This window comes from Bufo gargarizans, chromosome 5, assembly GCF_014858855.1.
Source record: "Bufo gargarizans isolate SCDJY-AF-19 chromosome 5, ASM1485885v1, whole genome shotgun sequence".
In the NCBI taxonomy this organism is placed as follows: domain Eukaryota; kingdom Metazoa; phylum Chordata; class Amphibia; order Anura; family Bufonidae; genus Bufo; species Bufo gargarizans.
Genome location: NC_058084.1, coordinates 13,936,063 through 13,960,374, shown reverse-complemented (window position 1 = coordinate 13,960,374; position 24,312 = coordinate 13,936,063). Strand labels below are relative to the sequence as shown.

The 24,312-nt window shown below is 43.2% G+C and overlaps 1 protein-coding gene across 1 annotated transcript in view; it reads left to right on the top strand.

The window, feature by feature from the left end:
* TRAPPC9 (trafficking protein particle complex subunit 9) overlaps nucleotides 1–24,312 on the top strand; it is a 488,202-nt gene that overhangs the window by 199,541 nt on the left and 264,349 nt on the right. The window contains exon 20 of the mRNA XM_044293230.1: nucleotides 16,279–16,432. Within this exon, the coding sequence (XP_044149165.1) occupies nucleotides 16,279–16,432 (154 nt within the window). The remainder of the gene's footprint in view (nucleotides 1–16,278; nucleotides 16,433–24,312) is intronic.

The following is a 24,312-nucleotide window of genomic DNA, read 5'->3' as shown; positions in this document are numbered from 1 at the left end:
TTCGCATATAATTTATTCTCCCGCAGGATGAGCAAGACCTGACGTAAATGTTCCTTATGAGTTTTGAAATCAGGAGAAAAAAATCTAAATGTCATCCAAATACACTAATACAAATTTTCCCATCAAATGATAAAAAATGCTGTTCACGAAATGCTGAAAAACGGCTGGGGCATTCATTAAACCAAAAGGCATAACCAATTTCTCAAAATGGCCCTCAGGGGTATTGAAGGCCGTCTTCCATTCGTCTCCTTCTCTGACCCTGACCAGGTTGTATGCCCCTCTTAGATCTAATTTGGAAAAGACTTTAGCCCCAACAACCTGGTTAAACAGGTCCGGGATCAGAGGAAGCGGATAAGGGTCACGAATAGTGATACTGTTCAGCTCCCTGAAATCCAGACAAGGTCTTAAAGAACCATCTTTTTTCTTAACAAAGAAAAAACCAACGGCAACAGGTGACTTCAAGGGTCGTATGTGTCCTTTTCTCAGACTCTCAGAGATATAAGCACGCATAGAGATCCTCTCAGGTTGGGAAAGATTGTATAAACGAGATTTAGGCAGCTTGGCGCCTGGGGTAAGATTAATAGGGCAATCGTACTCCCTGTGCGGGGGCAAATCCTGAACTCCACTCTCAGAGAAGACATCCGAAAATTCAGAGAGAAAAGATGGTACAGTCTTAGTAGCAACCTCAGAAACAGATGTCGTGAGGCAATTCTCTCTGCAAAAGTCACTCCAACCATTTAATTGCCTCGCTTGCCAATCAATGGTGGGGTTATGTTTAGTGAGCCAGGGTAGCCCCAACACTAGAGGAGTATGCAAACCGCTAAGGACGAAACATAACACATCCTCAACATGAGCATCACTCACAATTAAACGGATATTGTGAACTATGCCCTTTAATGATTTCTGAGAAAGTGGAGCGGAATCAATAGCAAAAACAGGAATATCCTTTCCCAAAGTGCGCACCTGAAACCATGAGTTATTGCAAATTGATTATCAATGAGATTGACAGCTGCTCCACTATCCACAAAAATCTCACAAAAAATGCTCTTGCTCTCTAGCGCCACCCTAGCAGGCAGGACAAAACGGGAACTACAAGCAAACGGAAAACCTTCAATTTCCGCCTCAACCCTGCCAATAGTAACAGACGGAACATTTTTAAAAGATTTTTTCCTGTTTGTTTCTTTATTACTCCCAGAAAACTGCCTGAATCTCCTAGAGGGACAAACATTTGCCAAATGATTTATACCTCCACAACAAAAACAAACCCTCCCATGCGGGCTGAATCTTCTATTGTCAGAAGGCAATCAACCCCAGCTGCATGGGCTCCTGCTCAGAAGGGGCTGACAGCGACTGAGACCCCTGCGCATAGAATGAGACCGCTGCACTGTCCTGGGACTGAGTATGACAGGAAGGAGAGATCTCTCCTCTCTCTCTAAGACGCCTGTCAATACGAACGGCCCGAGACATAGCAGAGTCCAAGGAAATAGGCCTCTCATGAAAGGCAAATGCATCTTTCAATCCCTCTGAAAGACCATGGCAAAATTGACTTCGGAGTGCAGCATCATTCCAACCAGTATCAGCTGCCCATCTCCGAAATTCTGAGCAGTATATCTCTGCGGATTGTTTACCCTGGCATAATAGACGTAGTCTAGACTCAGCCAGAGCAATACGATCCGGATCATCATATATCTGACCCAGGGCTAAAAATAATTCATCCACTGAACGGAGAGGCCGTGCCCCCTCCGGCAGCGAAAAGGCCCAAGACTGAGCGTTACCCCTGAGCAGCGATATAATGATCCCCACCCTCCGTTCCTCATCACCAGAGGAATGGGGAAGAAGGCGAAAATGGAGTTTGCAAGCCTCTCTAAAACGCACAAAATTCTCACTACCCCCGGAGAACGTATCCAGGAGCGAGATCTTAGGCTCAGAACAAACTCCATGAACGCAAGCTGAACCGGTCACTTGAAGCTGAGAAAAAGTCTTACGGAGATCAGCTACCTCCAATGAAAGACCCTGGAAGCGTTCAGCCAAAAGTGAAACCGGATCCATGCTTGAGACGGTTTTGGCGGCTTATAATGTCACGGACGGTGTACAGGAAACAAGACAATGCAACATGCATATATGACTCACTGGATCCAAAGCTAAGGAACCAAGAGGGAGACCCCTGCACAAAACCTGGCACTTTCCCTGGCTGCTCAGCCTATGCAAAAATCCCAGAGGTGGATGGTTGCATATCCACGTACCTCGACTATATAACACCTGAACACCCTACAATAGTGAGGGGACACGACCACCGGCTCCCTACACCAGACACGGAGGGAGTCAGGGTCACCTGGGATCCAGCAAACAGAAAATAACAGATAAATGTACAGCACTTAACTTAGTAGCAGACTGGGAAATAGGATCAGCATGCACACACACTCCAGGAAGAAGTATAAGCCGCCCAGTAATGCATTATGGGGAGGAATTTAAAGGGAAGCAATCAGTCCAACTACATGACAGCTGAGAGAGGCTAACGAGATGAGGAACTGAACAGCACAACAAAGAAAACTCAAGGAGGAGGTTCTGAAAGGCTTCTGTCAGAGCTTCTCAGCTGTCTGGTTGTGACAGTGGTATGCTTAGGATCATGAGCAGTTCCTCTCCTTCTCCATACTCTTCTCTTCCCATCACTATGGTACAAGTTGATCTTGGTCTCATCTGTCCATAGGATGTTGTTCCAGAACTGTGAAGGATTTTTTAGATGTCATTTGGCAAACTCTAATTTGGCCTTCCTGTTTTTGAGGCTCACCAATGGTTTACATCTTGTGGTGAACCCTGTATTCACTCTGGTGAAGTCTTCTCTTGATTGGTGACTTTGACACACATACACCTACCTCCTGGATAGTGTTCTTGATCTGGCCAACTGTTGTGAAGGGTGTTTTCTTTACCAGGGAAAGAATTCTTTGGTCATCCACCACAGTTGTTTTCCGTGGTCTTCCGGGTCTTTAGGTGTTGCTGAGCTCACCGGTGCGTTCCTTCTTTTTAAGAATGTTCCAATCAGTTGTTTTGGCCACGCCTAATGTTTCGTTTCTGCTATCTCTCTGATGAGTTTGTTGTGTTTTTTCAGCCTAATGATGGCTTGCTTCACGGATAGTGACAGGGTTATCCCATGAATAATGTAAAAAATGAAATATAGTACATGAAACACTCTTTCTAACAATACTAGAACCAGCCCTGTACCTCACATGGATCCAGAGATCTCCACATTAATTGCTCTGCTCAAGCTAGCAGCTCAAGGGGAGTGTCTTTTCTGCTGCAGCTCAAGGGGCGTGTCCATGCTCTCCCTATCACACCTCAGGAGGCGTGTCCATGCTCTCCCTATCACAGCTCAGGAGGCATGTTCATGCTCTCCCTATCACAGCTCAGGAGGCGTGTCCATGCTCTCCCTATCACAGCTCAGGAGGCATGTCCATGCTCTCCCTATCACAGCTCAGGAGGCATGTCCATGCTCTCCCTATCACAGCTCAGGAGGCATGTTCATGCTCTCCCTATCACAGCTCAGGAGGCATGTCCATGCTCTCCCTATCACAGCTCAGGAGGCGTGTCCATGCTCTCCCTATCACAGCTCAGCAGGCGTGTCCATGTTCTCCCTTTCACAGCTCAGGAGGCGTGTCCATGCTCTCCCTATCACAGCTCAGGAGGCGTGTCCATGCTCTCCCTTTCACAGCTCAGGAGGCGTGTCCATGCTCTCCCTATCACAGCTCAGGAGGCATGTTAATGCTCTCCCTATCACAGCTCAGGAGGCATGTCCATGCTCTCCCTATCACAGCTCAGGAGGCGTGTCCATTCTCTCCCTATCACAGCTCAGGAGGCGTGTCCATGCTCTCCCTATCACAGCTCAGGAGGCGTGTCCATGCTCTCCCTATCACAACTCAGGAGGCGTGTCCATGCTCTCCCTATCACAGCTCAGGAGGCGTGTCCATGCTCTCCCTATCGCAGCTCAGGAGGCAGTTGAGGAATGAAACTGAGCATGTGCGGCCTTCTCAGTGATCAGGACAAAGAAATAAGAAAAAGAACAAACAGCAGGTTTATTGGATACATTTTATTGGATAACTCAGTGGTTATGCTACATTTTTAATTACATGTAATTACAAAAGCATTCAGATCGAGGAGCTGGTTTTAAAATTGTAGAATATTTTTAGTGGGACAACCCCTTTATCTGTGCATGCATTGCACATTGGAATGAGGATTACCGTCCTCGGGTTCATCAGTGCAGTGAGCATATGTCTGATGCCGTTGGACTCTTCTCCCAGTAAGCTTGTTATTCATTTACTATTCTTTGTGGGGCTGGTTTTGCAATGGGTATGTTTGGGAATCTAAACCTTGCTGCATAACAGCACGCCCCAAATCAGGTGACAGGTTCACTTTAACATTTAAGGCTACTTTCACACTAGCGTTTTTACTGCATCCGGCAGGGTTCAGCAAAAACGCTTCCGTTATTGATAATACGACCATCTGCATCCGTTATGAACGGATCTGCTTGTATTATCTTTAACATCGCCAAGATGGATCCGTCATGAACTCTATTAAAAGGCAATGGAGGACGGAACTGTTTTCTATTGTGGCAGAGAAAATGGATCCGTCCCCATTGACTTGCATTGGAGGTCATGCCGAATCTGCCTTGCTCTGTATCCCAGGACGGAAAGAAAACTACAACATGCTGTGGTTTTCTCTCCGGTCTGGGAACGGAACCAATCGGAATGGAATGCATTTTGGAGCACTCCGTTCGGTTCAGTTACGTTTTGTCCACATTGACAATGAATGGGGACAAAACTAAAACGCTAGTGTGAAAGTAGCGTAACTCTGTGTCTATGCAGGGTATTTGGAGGTCTAGATGAGAAAATTGGAGCTTCTACCGCTATAAAGATACAGTATAAGAAGGTAATCAGATCACAATTTTGGATTGGACAAAGGAAAAGTGTTGAATGGTGGACGTTCACTTTCAGAGGATCAAACCTCGGAGACCTCGGTGGAGGATCCTTAGGGTCCGGTTTCAGAAATCCCTCATGCCATCCAGTTCACGCCTTATTATAGTCTAGGGGGCATAGTTGCCCCTCAGTGATTTAATATAATTTGCTCATGGAAGTGTATATGACTGATATCAGGTGACTGGGGGGATGGTGGGCTGCTGTTTGCTTGTGCGGAGACATCTCCATTGAAGTGTATAGAGAATGCAGAGGCCAGGAATCGGCCAATAAGGGGTCGCTCGACCACAGTTCTCCTTAGTATAGGTTTTTTTACCTGTATTTTAAGACCATTACAGATATCTCTATAATGTGGAAATATTTGTCTAGAGCAGCGTCCGCTCCGTCAACCCATATTGTGGTTTGCAATAACAGAGCTGTTATTCTCTACCCATGTTGTTTTCAGTCTCCTGTTTTTCCCTGCTGCCCCCTCAAATCTGCCATCTTGACCGTATGAGCCTCTCGCTGCGCCAGGCACCTCAACAAGCAGTCCCCTGTGTTCACCTCTTCACATCACATTAAGTTCTGGCATAAAGCATTCACACCAGAGACACAAATACAGAAAGTAAAAAACAACCCCCATTGAGCGCTCACTAAAAAACAGATGCGGTTTTGGAGAGCTCTGAAGTAGCAGTGCCTGCCGCCGCCGCTCTCTGAATACTCTGTACAAAGGATGATAAGAGGTACTGTCCTGAGGTGTAAATGTAAAGGGAGGATCTGTGCAAGTGTGTGCTCTTCTTCTTAGCAAGCATTTCTACAAACAATCTATTAGCATTGTAACACACAAGTGTCTTCAGATTATTGACATTTCATTAACTGGTTCTGTAACATCCTTCTGCTAATCCTAATCACTCCCATCATCCCACAGGATTTAGAACTGCTCCTATGTACAAGAATATAAATACTATAATACTGCCTCCTATGTACAAGAATATAACTACTATAATACTGCTCCTATGTACCAGAATATAACTACTATAATACTGCTCCTATGTACAAGAATATAACTACTATAATACTGCTCCTATGTACAAGAATATAACTACTATAATACTGCCTCCTATGTACAAGAATATAACTACTATAATACTGCTTCTATGTACAAGAATATAAATACTATAATACTGTCTCCTATGTATCAGAATATAACTACTATAATACTGCTCCTATGTACAAGAATATAACTACTATAATACTGCTTCCTATGTACAAGAATATAACTACTATAATACTGCTCCTATGTACAAGAATATAACTACTATAATACTGCTCCTATGGACTAGAATATAACAACTATAATACTGCTCCTATGGACTAGAATATAACTACTATAATACTGCTCCTATGTACAAGAATATAACAACTATAATACTGCTCCTATGTACAAGAATATAACTGCTATAATACTGCTCCTATGTACAAGAATATAACTACTATAATACTGCTCTTATGTACAACATAACTACTATAATACTGCTCCTATGGACTAGAATATAACAACTATAATACTGCTCCTATGAACAAGAATATAACTACTATAATACTGCTCCTATGTACAAGAATATAACTACTATAATACTGCTCCTATGTACAAGAACATAACTATTATAATACTGCTACTATGTACAAGAATATAACTACTATAATACTGCTCCTATGTACAAGAATATAACTACTATAATACTGCCTCCTATGTACAAGAATATAACTACTATAATACTGCTCCTATGTACAAGAATATAACTACTATAATACTGCCTCCTATGTACAAGAATATAACTACTATAATACTGCTTCTATGTACAAGAATATAACTACTATAATACTGCCTCCTATGTACAGGAATATAACTACTATAATACTGCTCCTATGTACAAGAATATAACTACTATAATACTGCTCCTATGTACAAGAATATAACTACTATAATACTGCTCCTATGGACTAGAATATAACTACTATAATACTGCTCCTATGGACTAGAATATAACTACTATAATACTGCTCCTATGGACTAGAATATAACTACTATAATACTGCCTCCTATGTACAAGAATATAACTACTATAATACTGCCTCCTATGTACAGGAATATAACTACTATAATACTGCTCCTATGTACAAGAATATAACTACTATAATACTGCTCCTATGTACTAGAATATAACTACTATAATACTGCTTCTATGTACAAGAATATAACTACTATAATACTGCCTGCTATGTACAAGAATGTAACTACTATAATGCTACAATTCTCTGTGTTTTCGGTCCCTAATTACCCGTCTTTCTCAGATTGCTGGGGTTTTATGTCCTTGTTTTGTCCCATCTGAGTACAAGTGGTGAACCCCATTGGTATGGATTGTCGTTTCAGGACCCAATATGTCATAGCCCGATCTGTGAATCTTGTGAGGTCACGTGCCACCATGGTGTCCACCTTCTCAGTCTGAGCTGCCATCCTAGCAGTCGGGGTGCAGGTTGGCAGATTTCATTATGTTGAATAGGACTGTCGGTTCTGATGTAAGAGAAAATCAGCAGAAAATGAATGACCGTGTACGAGGTTAATCTTCGGAGCGCTTCATGCTGATTCCCGCTGTGTCACTTTATTCCTGTCTAAGTGGCAGATTTTCTTGCTTTGCTCAAAAATCGGAGTTGATTTTTGTACTGGTGGGAGCGTTTGCATTGATTGGTATCAACTATATATTAGTTCTAGGTTTACGGAGAGCAAAGTGTGAAGTTGCCGCCAGTGCTTCTGTGTGACCGGTCAGCTCCAGCTCCTTAGGTCTTGTATGTCCACCACCTCAGGGGACAGAATCACAGACTTACGTGCGTTACATGGATGGCCATTCATCTGATTGGACACCATGTAATGCTGCATTTCCACATGCAGAGGGCGCTGGGCGAAATGTCAGCTGCATAACCTGCTTTTTGCCAAGGGTGATGTAAGTCTAATCTGCCGGGCTCTGATTGTTCAAGCCCTGAAAGTGCAGCATGGTGCTTGATCATTAGGTGACACTTGGCTTACTAGTAGACTCTAATTTTTTATGGCGCTTCACCAAAAGAATAGGTACTTGAGTTAGTGCCATAGTCCAGTTCTTACATGGCTCTTGTGTGGCTTCATCATTTTAGATTTTTGTCAAGTTGGAGGGATCCCCATGCATTGTTCCTGAATAGTCTTAAATGGTGTTGAGCGAATTGAAGCTAAATCAATGGTGGTAACAAATAATTTTTTTCCTAAACATGTTAAAAGTGAAAGTAAAAAGCCCGGGAATGTAAGATCACCCTTAATGCCCTACAGACAGCCAATCAGCAGCTAGCCAGCCCCGGTAATGTCACAGCCCTTTAATAGCCTCATCCCGAGCGGTCGTCGCCATTTCACTGTGAGCTGAGCTTAGGGACAGTATTTCAGCAAGGTTTAAATTGTAGAATATTGGATAGGGACACTGTAGGGAGAGCATAGGGAGACTGCAGGGACAGTTCGGGCTCAGTGTAATCGCCCTGTGCATCTTGTTCATCTTCTGCACCCTTCATACTTAATCTGTTCTGTTATACATAGACTTACTAAGCATCAGACTCCATGTCAACACACGGTCTAATATATAGGCACGTTTAATTAGTTTATCTTCTGCGCCATTTATACGTAATCTGTTCATTTATACATAAACTTACTGAGCTTCAGACTCCGTGTCAACAGGCGGTCTAATATATAGGCACTTTTACCTAGTTCATCTTCTGCGCCATTCATATGTAATCTGTTCACTTATACATAGACTTACTGAGCCTCAGACTCCGTGTCTACAGGCGGTCTAATATATAGGCATGTTTACCTAGTTCATCTTCTGCGCCATTCATACGTAATCTGTTCAGTTATACATAGACTTACTGAGCATCAGACTTAGTCTCCACATGCAGTGTAATATACTGGCATGTTTATTTAGTTCACTTGTTGCGCCATTAACCCTTTCTCTACCAACACCATACATGCAGCGGGGGGCATAGTTATCCCAAAGGGAACTCGCCTTTCATCACAAAATGTCTAGAGACTGACCGTTATTAAGAGGAATCAGGCCTGGATCATCCAGGATTTCCAGCCACCGGTGCCTGATAATTCTGGCAGTAATGATCTGACTAGTGTTGCGCAAAGTGAGCTTCAGATCATAAATACGAAGTTGCTATAGTCAAAACTTGGTTTGAATGCTGTACTGAGGTCCGTCTCCGTACAGCGTTGAAATGTATGGGCTCCGGAGAGGGGAAATTCGTGATCACCGATGTCTTGCTAGACTTCAGTGAATAATTTCAGACTTCGATTTTTAAACTTGAAAAACATTTTAAAACTTGAATCCAAAGGCGGCTTCGGAATCAAGTTTTTTGACCAAAGCGACTTTGGATTTATGATCCGAAGCTCCCTTCACTCAACACTAGTCAGATCATTACTGCCAGGATGATCTAGTTTGTTGCATCAGGCACCGGTGTCTGGAAATCCTGATTGATCCAGGCCTTATTCATCTTAATAAAGGTCAGTCTCGCAACATTTTGTGATCCGATGCTCGCTTTGGTTAAACCTAGATCTGACTGTAGTGTGCTGCCACTCCGGAACATTTTGACAAATGGCCCGTTAATTCTGCCCACGTGCTGCGGATACCTGCCTGCTGCCTCTACTGCCATCTGCTCGAACTGTGATCTGCCATCATCTTGTGCTGTCACTGCTGTTGTCCCACTTTGTTCCGGGGCCACTATTGTGACTCTTCATGCTGTTGCCACCCTCACCAACCTGTTACAGGGCCATTAGTGTCCCTGTTTGGCCGTGTTGACATCGCTGTTTATTTTTCCATTCTTCTGATCCGTCAGAAGAACATAAAAATAACATAAAAAATGATTTCTGTCATTTGAGCGTCAATAAGGCCTCTATCACATAGTCAGCATTTTGCATCAGGATTTGATCATAATTTGGAAGCCAAAAGCAGGAGTGGGTCCAAAACACAGTAGACATGTAAATATTCTCATCACATGTTATCCCTGTTTTGGACACACTCCTGTTTTTGCCTTACCAATACTGATCAAATACTGACGAAATTCTAATGCAAAAAACTTAATAAATACTGACTGTGTGATAGAGGCCATTAAAGTCCTGCATGCAGGACTTCATTTCCATCTGACTAAAACCAATTTCAGACGCAAATGGCCAAAACCCATGCAAATTGAACATAAGGCCTCTATCACACAGTCAGTATTTTGCATCAGGATTTAATCATAATTTGGAAGCCAAAAGCAGGAGTGGGTCCAAAACACAGAATACATCCACATATTTCAATCACATTTTATCTGTTTTTAATCCACTCAAGTTTTTGCTCAAAATACAGGATACTGCTTCTTTTTAGGCTGTCCGTCCGACGGATCAGAAGAATAGAAAAATAAGCAGTGATGTGAACAAGATTAGGCATTTTCTATCAAGTGCCGGCGATGTGCGGTCCGCAAAATGCGGAACACACATTGCCGGTGTCTGTGTTTTGCGGCTCCGTGGATCTGCAAAACGCACACAGATGTGTGAATGGACCCTTATTGCTGACACCCTCCCCACTGTCATGGGGCCACTACTTGAATCTTGGGCCACTGCACAGTTAACATTGACCTGTAATAGGGAGTTCACTTCTGTTATTCGGTCAGTTATTTCCATCACTTATTGTGAGCCAAATTCAGGAGCCAAGCCTACTCTTGGATTAGGTATCATGAATGTATCTGCACCTGTTCTGTGGTTTTGACCCGCACCTGCTTTGGGCTGACAATAATTGATAGTAATAACTGACCAAATAAGTGAAGTGTGAACTAAGCCCTATAGTGATGCACAGCGAACAGAAGTGATTCAAAAGCACATGTTTGCACTGCCACAACATGGAGTAAAAGAACCTTTTTTTTTCTCCACAACTTAATGGCGCTGCCTCCCTCCATGTCCTGACTTTGTTCCACTAAAGAGTAATTGGGACACCTACAGGGGCGCTCAGCGATTCATTTTGGACAAATTAGAGGGAAAAAGAGAGGGAGCCCTTAGCCAGCCTCACATCTGCAACTAGCTCTTTCTAGAGCAAAGCAGTTAGAAACCGCTTTTCTAGTTGCGAGTCCTTGATAGATCTCTGGGTGGGTATTATTTCTATTATGGAGATCAGTTAATTTATGCGACGACGATCATAGGCTAGGCAATGCTTCTCTCGGTTTCTGGGAAAAATATATGCAAATTATCATGTCAACATATAGCTTTCCCAGAAACCCAGAGAGTCATTTGCTGGCCTACATACTATTCAAACGTACTCTGCATACTAGGCGCTCTCCATAATGAGAAAGTGTACCCCCAAGACAACTCACACTCTCTTTCGTGTTCGGGTAGAATCTATTTGTGTCTGAACCCAAATTTTTTTTACATTTGGCTAACCTGAAGCGAATCTTTAACAGTTCGCTCATCTCTATTCCAGACCTTGAATAGTTAGGACCTTTGTCAAACTTTTCCTACAGATCTGCATGGCCGGGTGTGTTAAGTGTGGAGAATGTGTCCATACACACAGAATAGCATAGGTCTTTCCATAATTTAGTTAATTCAAGCATGTAATACTTAATTTTCCCTGCGGTGGCGCTGCAGAAATACTGAGCACTTGCTGCTGGGTTCCTGAGCGATCAAAAACGATCGCTTGTGATCGAAGCAGTAGGAAACACAGTGGAGCACCCCTTTAGCTATAATTTGACAGTTCCAAGCTTCAAGGGCTTTCTTTCGCTATAATCGCTTGTGGATTTCAGGTTGTGTTCTTGTTGTGCTTTCCTCTTCCTTAGTCGTACGGACGTACCCCAGAACTGATTTGGTTGTATTTGCTGCAGGGTGTGAATAATTTATCATGAATGCAGTCGATGTCCTCTCCCTCCACGCTTCAGCAGCAGTAAATCGCTTGCCACTTATCCTTCCTGAATCTTCCCGCCGCACTATTGCTTTGCCATTTGGGGCATTGATCGAGGAGCTTGTGACGGATCGATAATGAACAGCTATTATAAATCTCATGCTTTATTTAGCATCCATTGGGAGATTCGGGAGTCTGCACATTAAATGAGAGATCACTCACACTTACTCTAATGATTGTACGAAGCGCGCGAGGCAGCTACTTAGCGGGAGCTGCTACATCTCGAGGCGGTCTGGGACGTGTTCCTAGCGGTGGTCTATACTTTGCATGCAATTTTATATGAAGAAGTTTCTTCCGGGGCAGACTGACCATTTGGACAGTGCCTGACGCCCCTCAGACAGTAGGGATGTCGAGGCTTCTCAGATGCAGGACCTGGTCCGAGTGCTACTAAAATGCTGTTTTTAGCATTGTGAAGGAGCACCTGTCAGCAGGATCAACCATATTGCCTGGTAGGGCCGACCCTGCTGATTAAAACCATACCTTCCTTCCCATGATTGGTTGCTGCATTTAGGAGGTATGTGTTTTAAAAATTATGCAAAACAGGGCTTAAGTGCACCATGGGTGGGCACCTAGCCACTCGGTGCACATTAGCTCCTTCTCGGCTTCTGCTGGAAAGGCCAAGGCACCCGGGTGGAGGAAGCATTGTCCAGCAATGGGTAGGAGGTAAGGTGTGTATGGCTAGGGCCTGGCCTTGATACACCTAAAAAACTTATTTTTCAGCATTGGATCGAGCAAAGAAAGATGTGTTTTAATCAGCAGGGTCTCCCCTCCCAGGCATTATGACTAGTTTAATAGGGTTGACCCTGCTGACAGATGATCTTTAAAGGGTTTGGCCACCTTTTGGATGTTTTTTGGCAAACTTCCCTCCTAGCCAGACTAGCAAAAGGGAAGCCTACTTACTTGCTTCCCGCTGCTGGGTCCCGTCTTCATCAGTCCTTGGCCTCTTGCTGGGGTCCCCCACTTTGTTGCTGCTGCAGCCAATGACTGGTCACAGTGGTCACCTGCCCTTCTTTGTGTCACGTGAACAATTGACATGACGCAAGGGGAGCAGGTCACTGCTGCAGTGGCGCCAAAGCGGATATTGACTGATATTGACAGTGGGTGACCCGAGTGCGTCAGCCAAGACTGGGGATTGAATGAGCTCAGGACCGCTCTAATCAGGAGGGGGGCTTTGCCAAAAAAATGCCAAAAGGTGGCCAAAGCTATTAAAGGATATCATTCAGAAGCATCAACCTTAATGATCCATCCATGATGCTGGGGAGGACGGACTCTGCTGATTAAAACGTACTTTTTTTTTTGCCCGATCTGAGGCTGAGAAATGTAAAAATATACACATCAGGTCTGACGTGCACTGAGGGCCGGGCCCGAGCCACACACACTTCACTAGGTAAGTGATAGGTGGCTTCTTGGTGAGGAGCACTGTATGTGAGGAGGCTATGCACAGAATGGATGCGGTATTTATCAGGGCATACATTGTGTAATTTGGGCATTGGTACTGTATAGCGTTATAGTGTGTACTCTGTGCTTTATACTACAGTATGTGATCACTTGTTTGCGTGTATATGGGCACTGTATAGCGGTATGTGTGTCCTTTATGGCACTTTATGCTGTATACTATGTGATCACTGGTTTTCTTTTATATGGGCACTGTATAGCGGTATGTGTGTACTCTGTGCTTTATACTACAGTATGTGATCACTTGTTTGCTTGTATAAGGGCACTGTATGGCGGTATGTGTGTACTCTGTGCTTTATACTACAGTATGTGATCACTTCTTTGCTTGTATAAGGGCACTGTATAGCGGTATGTGTGTACTCTGTGCTTTATACTACAGTATGTGATCACTTGTTTGCTTGTATATGGGCACTGTATAGCGGTATGTGTGTACTCTGTGCTTTATACTACAGTATGTGATCACTTGTTTGCTTGTATAAGGGCACTGTATAGCGGTATGTGTGTACTCTGTGCTTTATACTACAGTATGTGATCACTTCTTTGCTTGTATAAGGGCACTGTATGGCGGTATGTGTGTACTCTGTGCTTTATACTACAGTATGTGATCACTTGTTTGCTTGTATATGGGCACTGTATAGCGGTATGTGTGTACTCTGTGCTTTATACTACAGTATGTGATCACTTGTTTGCTTGTATATGGGCACTGTATAGCGGTATGTGTGTACTCTGTGCTTTATACTACAGTATGTGATCACTTCTTTGCTTGTATAAGGGCACTGTATGGCGGTATGTGTGTACTCTGTGCTTTATACTACAGTATGTGATCACTTCTTTGCTTGTATATGGGCACTGTATGGCGGTATGTGTGTACTCTGTGCTTTATACTACAGTATGTGATCACTTGTTTGCTTGTATATGGGCACTGTATAGCGGTATGTGTGTCCTTTATGGCACTTTATGCTGTATACTATGTGATCACTGGTTTTCTTTTATATGGGCACTGTATAGCGGTATGTGTGTACTCTGTGCTTTATACTACAGTATGTGATCACTTGTTTGCTTGTATATGGGCACTATATAGCGGTATGTGTGTACTCTGTGCTTTATACTACAGTATGTGATCACTTGTTTGCTTGTATATGGGCACTGTATGGCGGTATGTGTGTACTCTGTGCTTTATACTACAATATGTGATCACTTGTTTGCTTGTATATGGGCACTGTATGGCGGTATGTGTGTACTCTGTGCTTTATACTACAGTATGTGATCACTTATTTGCTTGTATATGGGCACTGTATGGCGGTATGTGTGTACTCTGTGCTTTATACTACAGTATGTGATCACTTGTTTGCTTGTATATGGGCACTGTATGGCGGTATGTGTGTACTCTGTGCTTTATACTACAGTATGTGATCACTTGTTTGCTTGTATATGGGCACTGTATAGCAGTAGCTAGAAATGTGTAGCACTCTGGGCAGGGTAGCGTGCTCTATGTATCTTGCCAACGCATAAACTAATGTGAGCATTGTGTTCACGTTTGAAGGGTCCCATCTTTTTCGATGCTTTCGGCTCAGGTTGACCCACTAGTCTAGATTAGATCGGGCTGGGTGAACTGTTCCCTTTAAATTGATCATCCTAAAAAAATATTCGCCTTGACCACCTCCTGTTGATGGCGGTCCATCCTCCAATTGAGTGGAGCGCATCCTTCATTCCCTGCCCTATCGAAATGCTTGGCTCTCAGATATCTTAACCAATAAGAGAGAAAACTGTGTAATAATTTACAAAAAGTTTTTCTCTGAGATCCCCTGCAGTACGTGCATTGTTTAGTTAAGAGCGTCCATATTTTGTAATAAGTGCCGCCATATAGAGCCGAGCTCTTAATTACGTGATACATAATGGATTCGAGAATTTATGACGCACTTTTCCTTATTTTAATTAAACTTTCTGTAAGTTGCGTAATTTGATGCCATAAGTCCATAGAAGAGACGGGGGATCCGCGGGAGAAGAAGCGCCGCGCCGACTGCTGTAGCTTCATATTAATTTTTAATTTCTTTTTTATTATCTTTTTCTCCGCAGTTTCTGTTTGCAGAAGTCAGTCCAGAAACAAACGTCGTCTTATGTGGTTTAATTATCTTTTAATTGCTCTTTAAACATTGCGAGGCCGGACTATGTGCGTTTTTAGCATTCATCGGCTGCTATCTGCTCCTCGCCTGCCTTAATTGTTGTACAAATAGACCTTTATCGTTTTTAATGCAGTTCATTTATGATGTTATGGTCCATTGATTTCTGCAGTTTTTATTTTTTACAGTGTTAGAAAAGCATGAGCCGTTTCTTCCTGAAACGGCGCTACACCCATCCTCAGGTTGTGTGCGGTATTGCAGCTCAGCACCATTCACTTCGGTGGAGCTGAGCGGCAATACCTGACAGAACCCATGGATAGGTTTGGCGCTGGAAGTAGAGGGAGATGTGCTACCTGGGGTGGGGTGTAAGAGCAGTCAGGTAGCCAACATTTGGGAAACAGTAGTCAAGCAGAGCCAAGTATTACATAGAGGTGCGGTGGCCAGGAGGTTCATCGGATGGCTAAGAGTATGAGAGTCAAGCGTAAGTGCTAGTCAGAAAAGCCAAGTTTTAGTAATGGGAGCTAGGTATGTGGTACAGTGCAAGTTGAATAAAAAAAACAAAAAAAACTGGCTTGACGTAAGGTGACGTGGAGAGAGTGACAGAAAGCCTCACCTCTGGGTCTCCTTGTTTAGTCCTCTTTGTCTATTCGTAACTATTTGGTTCCTTGATCGAAGTAAAAGGAACTGAAAAAAAATATCAAAAAGTTAGAATTTACATCTTGAGGTCTTCCTGTTAACACTTCTTCTTGTGCTTCTCTTCAGCATGGCCATCCAGGTGGATAAGTTCAACTTTGAGAACATCTCGGAACCTTCAGGAGACGACATGCAGTTTGCCAACCCTAAGGAGGTGGAGGAAGAGAGGCAGCAAGCCAAGGGCCTGGAGATCAACAACAAGCTGGACATCCGCTGGAAGATCATATCCTTTTCTAGATATCTTACTGGGTTCCTTTGTGTCCGTGGATCTTGACTTTCATCATTTTTATGTGGAATCACATGAGATGATGGTAATGAATTACATAAGGGCTTAACATCTGACCAAAATGTTCTGTGATGGGTTTGCCATGATTTAGGGGAAAAAATTACTTTAAGAACCACATTTTTTTTTCATGCATTGTATCCATTTAATTGAAGTCTGTCTTTGCAACCAACTTTTTTAATGATTCCAATGCATCTAAAGAAAAAAAGAGCTATGCCTGAAGACTTAATTAGAAATCTTGTTTTTTTTTTGTCTTCAGATCCTATGCAGTCTTCTGTGTTTCCATGGTTACAGGCTACAAGCAAACCTGGTGTAGTCTGATCCTGCCGTCACCTATACTGTAAGATTAGGTAGGTTAGGCTACTTTCACATCAGTGTTTTTGCTGGATCCGGCAGGGTTCAGCAAAAAAGCTTCCGTTTTTTATAATACAACCGTCCGCATCCATTATGAACAGATCCGGTTGTATTATCTGTAACATCGCCGAGACGGATCCGTCATGAACTACATTGAAAGTCAGTTGGGGACGGATCCGTTTTCTGTTGTGTCAGACAAAACGGCTCCGTCCCCATTGACTTGCATTGTGGGTCATGATGGATCCGTCTTGCTCCGCATCCCATGACGGAAAGCAAACCGGTATGAGAACACAACCAAACGGAACGGAATGCATTTCGGAGCACTCCGTTCTGTTCAGTTACGTTTTGTCCCCATTGACAATGAATGGGGACAAAACTGAAGCGTTTTTTTCCGGTATTGAGATCCGTCATAGGATCTCAATACCGGAAAATATTAACGCTATTGTGAAAGTAGCCTTAGAAAAAAGTAGGTAAGTGATGGATGATAGTACGACAGTCGGATCAGAATACACAGGATTTGTTTGTTGTCTTTTACCATAGAGACCAATAGGTCTGCATGGAAGCTGTAGGTACAAAACAAAAAAAATGTAATGCTTGGAAACTGTTTTTTATTTTAGTGGTTGCAAACGTGGACCCTCCCTTTAAAGAAACCACTGCCGCTATTATATGAAATCTATTGCAAAAACATCCACATTTTTTGCAGCATGATAATGGTGAGGTCACATCTTAGGGCTACATGTTACAGTACCGTAGGTCATCTGTCCACTTGGGTATGTTGGGCCCTGATACTACTTTAAATAGGTTTTCAAGCCTAAGAGCCGATCAACCCACTGCTCTGAACTTGTGCCCAACTAACAAATATTAAGAAGTGGATGTGGATCCACCGTGGCACTTGAACAGCTCTAGCTTAGGGCTATTCCTTTGGGCGTTATCTAAGTGGCCCCCCTGTTTTTCACTCTTAAGCCCCTGTACAGAAATCTGGACTCTGCTGCAGGGGAACCACCAGGCTTCTTCCTCCTGGAGTCGTCTCTGTTCAAGCGACGACTAACTTATGGGGGTCTAGAGAAACTTATGCAGTACACTGAGGGATCAGGCAAAACTGTAGTCGGCAACAAGCCGAGGTCAGGGCAGGCAGATTTTGTGCAATCTAGTAATCCAAATAGCCGTCTGAGGTCGGGGCAGGCTACTCGGGGTCCGAATGGAAAACAGGCAGAGGTCGGGTCAGGCAGCAAAAGGACAAATCCAAGAAAAGAGGCAGAAGTCAGTACATTGACAGATGAACGTATGAAAAGGATATTGGTAAGATAGATCCTAGTTCTCGGACACCTTCCCACAGGTGGCCAGCCTTTGGGTGGTGAAGATTAGGGTGTGCATGCGCTGGCCCTTTAAGAGCCAGAGACAGAGTGGCCGTGACCTACAGGCGTAGGCAGAAAGCTGTAGCCAGCAAGACGCAAACCACAACCTGCGTGGATGGACAGAGCTACACTGTCAGCCGGGCCTTCCGATGCAGCAAGAACACATAACCTCTCACTTGTCTGCAGTCCTGCCATATCTGTGCCGCTGCCACATTCCCAGTTCCTGCCAGACCAGAAGTGGCTTGTTCCCATGACCACTGCGGCCTACCACTGGCCTCAGAGGTCACATGCCGCTCTAGCACGTGATACCTGCCCTTGTCCTGCACCGGTACGTCCATACTTGCAGTGATGCAGAAGTGTTGTCCTATTCCCCCAGCAGCGGCACAGGTGTCAGAAGTCGAATGAGTCTCCTCACTCTGGATGATAGGCCTTCTGCTCTGTTCCTCTGTACACAATGTTGCCCGTTATCTCATTTAAGGCCATTTACACTTAGCAAATACTTTTGTGTTGCACCATTTTTAGTGCAGCGGTGGAGAAATTCACCACATGCCAATCCAGCCCGTATCATCGTGATAAATCCCTCATCCCATACAGCTTATCATTAAACTTCCCCGTCGTCCTCCAGTCTGCGCTGCCGGTAACTCGCCCTGCGTGATGCTCGAAAAACACATCTCTGCCGCATCAAACGGGTTTATTACAAAACAACAGGCTCTGAATTGCATTGGGGGAGAGAAGTGCTGAAAGGGCATCCTCTCCATCGAGTCCTCTGTTCACATTGTAATCAATTTAGCTTGCTCTGACGGTCCTCTCGGGGACGGCGGCGTCTGTGGCTCTGTCCCTCGGCGCTTCCTTTGAGCAATTTTAAAGTAGAAAAAAAAATAAACCTCATCCTTTTAGTGTCTGGTGAGGGGCAGGCAGCAGCGCGTTGTCTATTCCCTGCGTTGCCAGCCGGGTCAGCGCTGTGTACTGAAGGCGCAGTCTCATTGAAATAAATTTCCATACGTTTTTTTAACACTTGACACTGAGCAGTTTGATTAACCTCTTCAAACACATCTGAAGGGAAGAAAGTTCTTGGGGTAGCAAAACTTTTCACAGGAAAAATAAGGGAAAAAATTATTTTCTACAGTTTTTTTGTCTTTTAGCTCAAGGTATATTCCAGGCAAAGCTAAGAAATGCTCAGTAAAGCAGTGCCCAGAAGTGTGATCTTAAGTTATTCCAGAAGATCTTCTTCTACTTGGTCTTCACCCCCATGCACTGTACATGACTTGCTTCCCTTCCTGTCCCTCTTAAAACATTTTCAGACTTGACCCATAGGTGAATATGATGGCGCCCATGTTGGTTGTTAATCATCGATCCCCGAAACCGTGTTACAGAGATGACCTGTGGTCAGCACTGTTTAATTCACTGCTCTCGGGTTTGTGTGTCCTAGCAGAACAGCCCAGCTTCCTGTTCTCCCCTTCCCGACAGGCGAGACTATTGGGCTTGCTCTGTCCCTCCACGCGAGGCAAGACCTCTCTCCCTCGTGCTCTTGAAGGTCCAGTGTGTAAGCACCCTAATTTGTCCCAGTCTATGGCACCTTCCCTGTGGGAGGGTGCCTGAGCAATAGGTTTCCTAGCTTGCTAGTTCCTGCAAAGATGAGATGTTCTCTTGTTTGCCCATGTACCGAATTTCAGCCCGTTTCCTAGATTTTGACCCTTTGCTGTCTGACCTGACCTCTGTATTGTTCCTTCGCTGCCCTCCATGACCTCTGACCCATAACAAACTGTTAGACAAATGAATCAAATATTTAAAGGGACACTGACATGCCGTTAGACCATATAAAGTGACATATATTCTTCTATTGGTCTTACTATGCTTAATTAAACTATACCATTATCACCCCTCGCTGCCTTTCCGTTACTTATAAAAAGTGTTTTTATCAATATGCAAATGACCTTACTTTGTGCCCAAGGGGCTGTCCCTCATTCAGTTCTGTGCTCAGCCGCGCCCCAACTGCCGTCTCCTAGTGCCGCCCAGCTTATTAGTATTCACTGCACTGGGCGGCTGTTTTTTCTCCCGACGCCGCGAAATCCCGCACATGCCCAGTACTTTCTTCCTGGCATCAGCTTCATCTTGTCTCTCCGTGCCTGCGCCGGATAAGGTCCCCGGTACCCTCCAGCTCCAGTAGAAGATAGTACTGGGCATGTGCAGGATTTCACTGCGTCGGGAGAAAAAAAACGCTGCCCAGTTATGTGAATACTAATGAGCTGGGTGGCACTAGGAGACGGCAGTTGGGGTGCGGCTGGGCACAGAACTGAATGAGGGACAGCCCCTTGGGCACAAAGTAAGGTAATTTGCATATTGATAAAAACACTTTTTATAAGTAACGGAAAGGCAGCGAGGGGTGATAATGGTATAGTTTAATTAAGCATATTAAGGCCAATAGAAGAATATATGTCCCTTTATATGCTCTAACAGTGTCAGTGTCCCTTTAAAGGTTATGTACACCTTCGGGGGCAATTTTTTATGATTTCATTTTACTCATTTTGAGCTAAAAATCTTTTTTTTCAATTGGTCTTTATAAAACATATTCATCTGTTCTGTCACAAAGGGTTAAGTGTCTAGCTGTGTGCATGGTACTTTCACTTTGTCAGGGGGAAACCTCTTTCTGATAAAGAGCAAAAAGAAAAGAAAATCATCTAATGACCCTTATCTCTAAATTACTAAATAGTCATAAACAGTTATTTAAGCCACATTGGTATCAGTAAGATAAGAACTGAGCTATAATGAGTGTTTAGGAGGTCAAAGATAAGGAGCCCTTAGTTGAGCTGCCTGACTGAACAGAGTGAAAACAGACCGCATACAACTAGAGAATCCAAAGGCTGTACAGAGAAACGGGCTCAATATTTTTAATAAAGACCAACTGAAAAACGTAATTATTAGCTCATAATGAATTAAATGCAATAATAATAGGAACATTGCCCCCAAAAGTCTACATAGCCTTTAACAACGTGACAGATGAGGACAATGGAAGAGCTTCTATTGTCTGTGAATTTCTGATTTGAGGGTAACATTCTTGGAATGCAAATGTCACAGAGGTTAAGACGTGTATGCACAGATTGGACTTACCCCTTTACACTTGGGGTAACAGACAGGGAGGAATAATTATAACTACCGAAAAAACAGGAAAACAAAAATAAATAACACAACATTTTTTGCACTCTTTACCCCTTCCTGACCGCCATACGGCTGTCAGGAGTTTAAATATGGTGGAGCGGACGCCATACCCGCGGGTTGCCTGTTTTATACAGCAGGGACCTGCGGCTAATGTCTGTGACTGGCGGTAATGTTGATCATGGACATTTAACACTTCCGATGCTGTGGTCAATCCTGATCACAGGCATCTGAATGCTGAAAACCTGGAAGCTCGCGCTTCTGGCTGTGACCCGTCTCCACCTAGTGGGGATCGGGGAACCGCAGTCTGTTAGTACCAGCCTCTGTCTTCCTATGTGAAAAATAAGTGTAAAAAAAAATAAAAATCACTCCCGTTTCTTTAAAATGATACTCCTCATAGGTATCCCAGCGTGCAAAAATAACCGTAATATAAAAAAATTTATCCCATACGGAAAATGGTGAAATGGAAAAAAGTCAAAATGTCCGATTTTGTTATTTTTTGGTCTCCTCTCCTCCGGCAATTTTTTTTATAAAAAGTGATCCAAAAGTTGTATCACTGAAAAGTACAGATTGCCCCGCAAAAATGAGTCTTCACATAGGTCCACATACATAAATACAAAAAAATTACAGGGGTCAGAAAAAAGAAAAAAATATATTATTTTTGAGGTTTTTATATATTAATTTATTTTAAGTAAAAAAATATAAAATATGCATATGTGGTATTGCCTGATTCGTACTGACCTGGAGAATGAAAGTAACTGGTCAGTTTTATGATATAGGGAACGCTGTAAAAACAAAGATTGTGTTTTTTTTTCTTTCAATTTTACCCCATTTAAAAGAATGTTTCCACTTCCCACTACTTTGTATGCCAATGTCAACAGTGCCATTAGAAAGGGCATCTTGTCCTGCAAAAAACAAGTCCTCATACAGCTAGTTGAACAGAAAAGTAAAAAACATGGCTTTGGGAGGGCTGGGAGTAAAAAAAACTAAAACTTAAAATTGGAACATCGCCCGGTCATGAAATGGTTAACGGAGTAACTGTTATTCAGAAGGAAAAAAAAAATTTGCAGAATGAATTTCCTGTCTTGGCATATTCTGTTATTTGAAATGGTGACTTGATATCAGGGTGTCCTCGAGAACAAAAACTAAAGAAGGAACAGTGTGGAAATCCCCGTTTAAATCCGGTAATGTCGTTCTCTCTGCTCGGCTGTGCGCCGCGGAGATTATCTTGAAAGCGGAGCGTCTTTTATTTTCTGTCTATAATTGGTTTGGAGTTTGAAAATGTCTGTTTGTAATGCAAAAAAGCAAATGCCAGTTACAGATGATATTAGCAACGGAGAGAAGCAAAGGCGAGAGATTGTTACTTTACTTCTGGTGGCGATCTGCTGACTTGAAGATAAGAATGGAATATGAAACAAGGGATGGTCCTCTCCTGGACGTCGCCTTACTGTCTCCAGCAGCGCTTTACTGAATTCACTATTAGGTTGGGAGAAGTCAGCGCGTTTCATGACAAAACGGACTCTGACGTCTCATGTTTTTGTGTTCCCCTTACAGTACAAGATAAGAAATGTGTGTACACAGGGATAAAATTTAGGATCAGTGCACAGTGACTCCACCAGCAGAATACAAAGAAAAAAAGGGGGGTCAGTCAGCACATCCCAATGCGCATGTGCACATTGCTGTGGCTGAAAACACAAAGTAAAAAATACACTCTGCAAACCAAATAAAGTACAAAAAAGTATTTTAGTGCTAATGCTAAGCTTGTTTTGTAAATTAGAGATGCTTGGCATATACATTTTGTACCAAATTATTTGGGCCCGTCTGCCACACGTCAAGGTGATTGCCTTCTTAAAGAGATCGCCTTGACGTGTGGCAGACGGGCCCAAATAATTTTGTACAAAATGTATTTGCCAAGCATCTCTAATTTACAAAATAAGCATAGGATTAGCATTAGAATACTTTTTGTAGTTTATTTGGTTTGCAGAGTGCTGTTGCATTGTATGTTTTCCACCAGCAGTAAAGTGAGTGCAGCTCTGGAGTATAATACAGGATGTAACTCAGGATCAGTACAGGATAAGTAATGTATGTACACAGTGACTCCACCAGCAGAATAGTGAGCGCAGCTCTGCAGTATAATACAGGATGTTACTCAGGATCAGGACAGGATAAGTAATGTAATGTATGTACACAGTGACTGCACCTTCAGAATAGTGAGTGCAGCTCTGGAGTATCATACAGGACGTAACTCAGGATCAGTACAGGATAAGTAATGTAATGTATGTACACAGTGACTGCAGCAGCAGAATAGTGAGTGCAGCTCTGGAGTACATTACAGGATGTAACTCAGGATCAGTACAGGATAAGTAATGTAATGTATGTACACAGTGACTGCACCTTCAGAATAGTGAGTGCAGCTCTGGAGTATAATACAGGATGTAACTCAGGATCAGTACAGGATAAGTAATGTATGTACACAGTGACTCCACCAGCAGAATAGTGAGCGCAGCTCTGCAGTATAATACAGGATGTTACTCAGGATCAGGACAGGATAAGTAATGTAATGTATGTACACAGTGACTGCAGCAGCAGAATAGTGAGTGCAGCTCTGGAGTATCATACAGGACGTAACTCAGGATCAGTACAGGATAAGTAATGTAATGTATGTACACAGTGACTGCAGCAGCAGAATAGTGAGTGCAGCTCTGGAGTACATTACAGGATGTAACTCAGGATCAGTACAGGATAAGTAATGTAATGTATGTACACAGTGACTGCACTAGCAGAATAGTGAGTGCAGCTCTGGAGTATAATACAGGATGTAACTCAGGATCAGTACAGGATAAGTAATGTAATGTATGTACACAGTGACTGCAGCAGCAGAATAGTGAGTGCAGCTCTGGAGTATCATACAGGACGTAACTCAGGATCAGTACAGGATAAGTAATGTAATGTATGTAC